General features: G+C 38.5%; 1 protein-coding gene across 1 annotated transcript; it reads left to right on the top strand.

The window, feature by feature from the left end:
- Positions 1–294: 294 nt before the first annotated feature.
- Positions 295–4,950, top strand: LOC104460119 (ORM1-like protein 1). Its single transcript, XM_010082562.1, has 3 exons — positions 295–477; positions 2,829–2,980; positions 4,495–4,950. The coding sequence occupies exons 1-3, from the start codon at positions 304–306 to the stop codon at positions 4,628–4,630; spliced, it is 462 nt and encodes a 153-aa protein (XP_010080864.1). The 5' UTR covers positions 295–303; the 3' UTR covers positions 4,631–4,950.
- Positions 4,951–5,280: the final 330 nt, after the last annotated feature.

Here is a 5,280-nt window from a genome sequence, read left to right as displayed (position 1 = left end):
CTTCAGCTTCTAGTAGCACAGCTTACTGTTTTTTTTTTTAATGCCCGCTTTTTTTTAGCAGGGTTGTGGGTTTTATTTGTTTGGGCTTTTTTTAAAAAAAGGGTTGCCAACACTCCCCTTTGTACTGACTTCTCCATAAACCACGCTTTGAAGATCTTGAGGTACGTCTTGGCATGTGCACCGTGCTCCTTCCAGACTGGCTTATTTCAAACAGCCCTTTCCCAAATTAAAAACTGCGTGTGGTAAGTACTTCCATGTAACAGTAGCCTCAATGTTCCAACAGTTCTGTTTTATAGGGTAAAAATGAACGTAGGAGTTGCCCACAGCGAGGTAAACCCAAACACGCGGGTGATGAACAGTCGTGGAATGTGGCTGACATACGCGCTCGGAGTCGGCATGCTGCACATTGTCTTGCTCAGCATTCCTTTCTTTAGTGTCCCGGTCGCCTGGACGTTAACAAATGTGATTCACAACCTGGTAAGCACCCTCTCTTGTAACAAAATTTGAAAAATTGTTCATACGGAGAAGAGAAGAATAGCCAGGCTGTATGGATAATGAAACCCAGCTAGCCTCTACTTGGCTTATCCGCTGGTCAATGAGTTGGCTGTTTTGTGGAGGAGGAGTGATACGTGATCACTTTGTGTTTAAGCACAAAAGATATTAAATACTCCTTACGTATTTTATTTATTCTTTTAAAAGGCATTTAACTAAGCTAGAATCTAGTAAACATAAAATCATGCCAACCGACTTTTACAGTGTTTTGTCTATTATTAGAGAGCTGTGCTGAATCCATAAAACGTATTACATTTTTAATGCTTGGATATTATCTACTAATGTTTTGACATAAATCTATTAGTATCCCAAAATGTTTAAGTTCAGCACTTTACCTGTTTCCTTGGACAGAAACATTTGTGTTCTTTTTCTTCTTGTTTTGATATCTGGTGAAGCTAGATAAATTTTAGCTCAGAATGACTTCAGCATACAACTGAGTCACTATACACGACATAAGAAAAATCGTATTTGAAAGCAGTGGGAAAAACCGGACTACTCAGGCTGTGCAACCATTTCTTATTCAGTGGATTGTGATTTGCATGATAACTTTTGTATGCAAAAGGATTTGTAAGCTGAAGACCTTAAGAATGTTTCTACGTCCTCTCCCCAGGATGCCATAATTTTGTTGTAATCATTTGAAGTGATGCAAGTATGTACATTGGTCCTGCCAAGTTTAGAGAAAAGAGGGCCATAATCCAGCAATTTACATCATACTTGAGGTTTGCTAACTCAGTGGTCTAAGTTTAACAGCAAAGAAGTCTTGACAAAAAGATAGCTTCTTCCTTATTGAGGAAGATGATAGTTCACTTTAAAGACTGAAGATGGATAATATCCTCTACAATCCTGTAAAAACATGTATTTTTTATTTGAGTTTTTTATTTTTGTAGCTAGGTTTAAAACTAATAGTGGTATTGTAAGCACCAGTAGAGCATTTTGTACTTCATCTTTGACAGCATCAGACGTGTCTGACCTCAGAAGATGTTGGCAGAGACAAGTGTTACTAAATATTCCCCAAATGCCTTAACGAATTAATTGCAAGTAGTTCTATGGCAACAGGAATGAGAGCATGCACTGGCAAGTAGTTTTCTAGTAGAACACTAGAAGATGAGTATAAACTGTACTTTTGGATATTTTGGCATTTAAGCGTCACTTTTTTGGAAACAAATCCTTGAATTATTGACAAACAAAAATTATCTTGGATTTTGACTAATGGAAAACACTTAGCTGACCTGGAGAGTGTTTTTGGTGGTCCTTTCTGCAAGTACCAGCATGAAATAAAGTGTGTAGTGACAGTGCCTTTTTGGTTAAGTTATTAAAACTGTGACACTGCGAACATCATGTATTGAAGAATTAATTAAGCAAATTAATTCTCTTAGGTTATAGGCCTCTGGTCAGGGGGCTGTTCCAAAAAAAAAAAAAACAAGTAGAAGCAGCTGTGAAGTGACTTGCTCAACTTTCACCTCCTTCATGAGAATTCAGAAGAAATGTGTTTTTTCTGTATAAAACTGTCTGTAACTATTTCTTTATGTGCATAAGAAACTAATGCATGTGAAAGATGGTGGAAGTCTTGGATATTTTCTGATAGAATCTTGCTTGGAGTTGGTGTGCTCTCTTTGATAGAAAACATGTTTGTTAAAACTGGAAGAGGGTGGACTCCCCTATCTGATTGATCTTTGGACCCAAATTGATCTTTCAGAGCAGACCAGACATGTCATGCTCCCATCAAATAGAAACAACAGCAAAGGACAGTCCGGTGTGGTTAAGGAGAAGCAGTGAAGAGATGGACAGATGGTATTCAACAGGTTGCTGGTAGTCAGCTTCGAAGTATTTGAAGCTATTGGGGGCTGAGAAAGCTTTCAAAAGTTCTTGTAATATTGCCAGTATTCGTAGATAGATTTTTTTGCTTTGTGCAGACTCTAGCTTATAACTCATTTAACACTGTCTTAGGAAAGTGATAATATAAATTGGCAGCCCTAAACTTGTTACAATTCTGTTGATTTCATGCAATTTTTGACATCTAATGTAGAAGACAAGGCAGCAGATCAGATGTCACGTAGACTTTGGCTTTAATTCTGACTGTGCAAGTGACTGCTCAACCTTGGGCACATCACTTCTTGTCTCCTCCTTCCTCTTCTATAATTTGTCATTACAGGCTAGCAGCTCTTCTGGGTGAGAATTCATTTACTTTATTTTTTTTTACAATGCATTGAACAATGTAACAATTATAAAAAAATACAGGTAAAAGTGCCACTGTATTCACTTTTTATTTTCCCCAGGGAATGTATGTGTTTTTGCATGCAGTAAAGGGAACTCCTTTTGAAACACCTGATCAGGGGAAGGCTAGGCTCCTAACACACTGGGAACAACTGGATTATGGAGTACAATTTACATCTTCAAGAAAATTCTTCACAATCTCTCCTATAATTCTGTGAGTCCAAAACCGTATTGTGGATTAATTGAATCATAAAACCGTGATTTCAAAAGCTGCAACCAGATGAGTCGCAATTTACATTCTAAAAGCTTTTCTTTTTTTGCTTGCTTGTTTGTTTGTTTGTTTCTACATCATAGAGGTAGGGAGTACATCTTTACAGGCCATATAATCAGCAATCTTTCTTCCTGCAGCTTGCAACACACTAATTCACATACGGAAGTCGAAGTTTGTAAACAGTTATTAATGGGGCAGGTTTTAAAGATTAGAAACGTTATGAGGACAACTTACTGTTAACTCTTGAAGATCATTAAGCGATTGTGAAGTCATAAATATTGAAAATGTAAACTAATTGCCTTTAGCACATGCACATGACAGCATTTATTAACCGTTTTGGAACTTGTGAGTTACAAGGAGTGTGGCAGTCCTCACTGAATGGAGTCCAAGATTTTGCATGTCGGTGTTGCTTTGTACAGATTGTCTTCTGTTTATGCCAGTTACGTAAATAGATGAGAAATGCTACACTGCCTGTCTCTGTTGACAAAAATATGGTTGTGTAACTAAAGGAAATCAGGTACATATTTAATATCCAACTATAAAAAGTCTTTCTTTTTTTCCCTTTAGTTGTCCACTGGCATGGCAGGGTGTGGGGGAGGGGGTAAGATCCTGCATCATGTTTAGAAAGTTGGTTCACAAAGGATAGAAACTGAAAAAAATATATACAACTCCTCAAAAAAAAAATCCTCTCTTGCTTCAAAGGTAGCTTTCCGCTTTCCAGTGGGATTTTATATTCGTAACACTCATGTATGGTTCCCTTCATGCACTAATGATGCAAAAGTAGCAGAATAAACATCTGTGTTTTGCTGGGAAAAAAGCCCAAAACCCCAGTAATCTGATAGCCTCGTTTCTGTGACTCTTTTTGCAAAGAACAAGATTAAATCATTGGCTCAAAGTGTAAAGAAGTTGGTAGTGAATTGTATTTTCTGAGGCACAGTTCCTTATTCTTCCAGTTGAACAGGTTGTGGACTAGCTTAAAAGAAAAATGTGCTGGGAACATCTGCCAGGTGGGAAGCATTTTAAAATCACGCCAATCACAGATGTGCTCAGCATGAATGATTTTTGCACTGAAAATTACGTCAAATGCTTTGTCACTGAGCTTGCTAAGATAGCCAAAGTGTGAGTATTTTGGTAACAGATCTCACACCATTTAAAAGCTGTATCACAAATCAGGCTTGAAGCTGCACAAGTCAGAGTCTCCAGCATGAGGGGCAGGGAGAAATGCTGGAGGAAAATACTAGTCCAGAGTTGCTTTTTAGCACCTTGAGAAGTATGGGAAGAAGAGATGTAGTCCATAATTTTTCTGTAGATACTCCAGAACTTCAGGCGAGATATTTAATACAGGAATAGATCGGTTGTTAATCAGTAAAATATAACTGGTTACTAAAGCACTTTTTTCAACTGTGCTTTGTTTATTTTTTAGACAAGGGTGTTATCAGCTCCCTTTTCTCCTGCAGGTACTTCCTGGCAAGTTTCTACACGAAGTATGATCCAACACACTTTATCCTCAACACAACCTCTCTCCTGACCGTGCTTATCCCCAAACTGCCACAGTTGCACGGAGTTCGAATCTTTGGCATCAATAAATATTAAGCAGAAAGTTTGACACTGACTGCCCCTGACATGGCTACTGGTGCTCCCCAGGCGAAGGAAATGAGTAGCCCGCTGTGTTGTGTATCTAATTGTATTTGATGAGAGATGCTTCTACATCTAAGATACAATTCCTACTTCCTGCAGCATTGTCTGAGATGAAAATTGAGTTTCTAAGAAGATACCTTCAAATACCGAAATGTGAACCGGCAGCCTCTAGAAGAAGGATTTCCAGGAAGAATGGGGCAGGCTCAGCTCTAAAGCGGAATCACCACTAAGGCTGTGTGTATGCCTGGCTGATGCGAGGGACTTGTGAGGAAGGTGTGAGTAACAGTTGAAGTGGAGAGTAGTGTTTCACAAGTACCAAATCAATCATAATGCAAATGGTAACTTTACATATAAAACCAGGATCCTCAATGCCAAGGACTGGTGAGGCCACGTTCTTAGATGAAGCGAAAGTAGCTAGTTTCTTCTGTATGGATTATAGGTGCTTGTGCTTGTTATTGCATTGTAAGAGTTTGTCTCACAGTAAATGCTGTGACAGCTAGTATAAACTGATGGTGTAATTCATGCCTTATCTGTTCTTGTGATTTTTTTGTCACAAAGATCGATGAAAGTCCTTAACTGTCAGCTCAGGGGATTTCTACATCAAC

Source organism: Pterocles gutturalis, unplaced genomic scaffold (assembly GCF_000699245.1).
Source record: "Pterocles gutturalis isolate BGI_N339 unplaced genomic scaffold, ASM69924v1 Scaffold43784, whole genome shotgun sequence".
NCBI classification, from domain to species: Eukaryota; Metazoa; Chordata; class Aves; order Pterocliformes; family Pteroclidae; genus Pterocles; species Pterocles gutturalis.
Note: the sequence above shows the minus strand (reverse complement) of the source record. Positions and strands in the feature narration are given on the sequence as shown.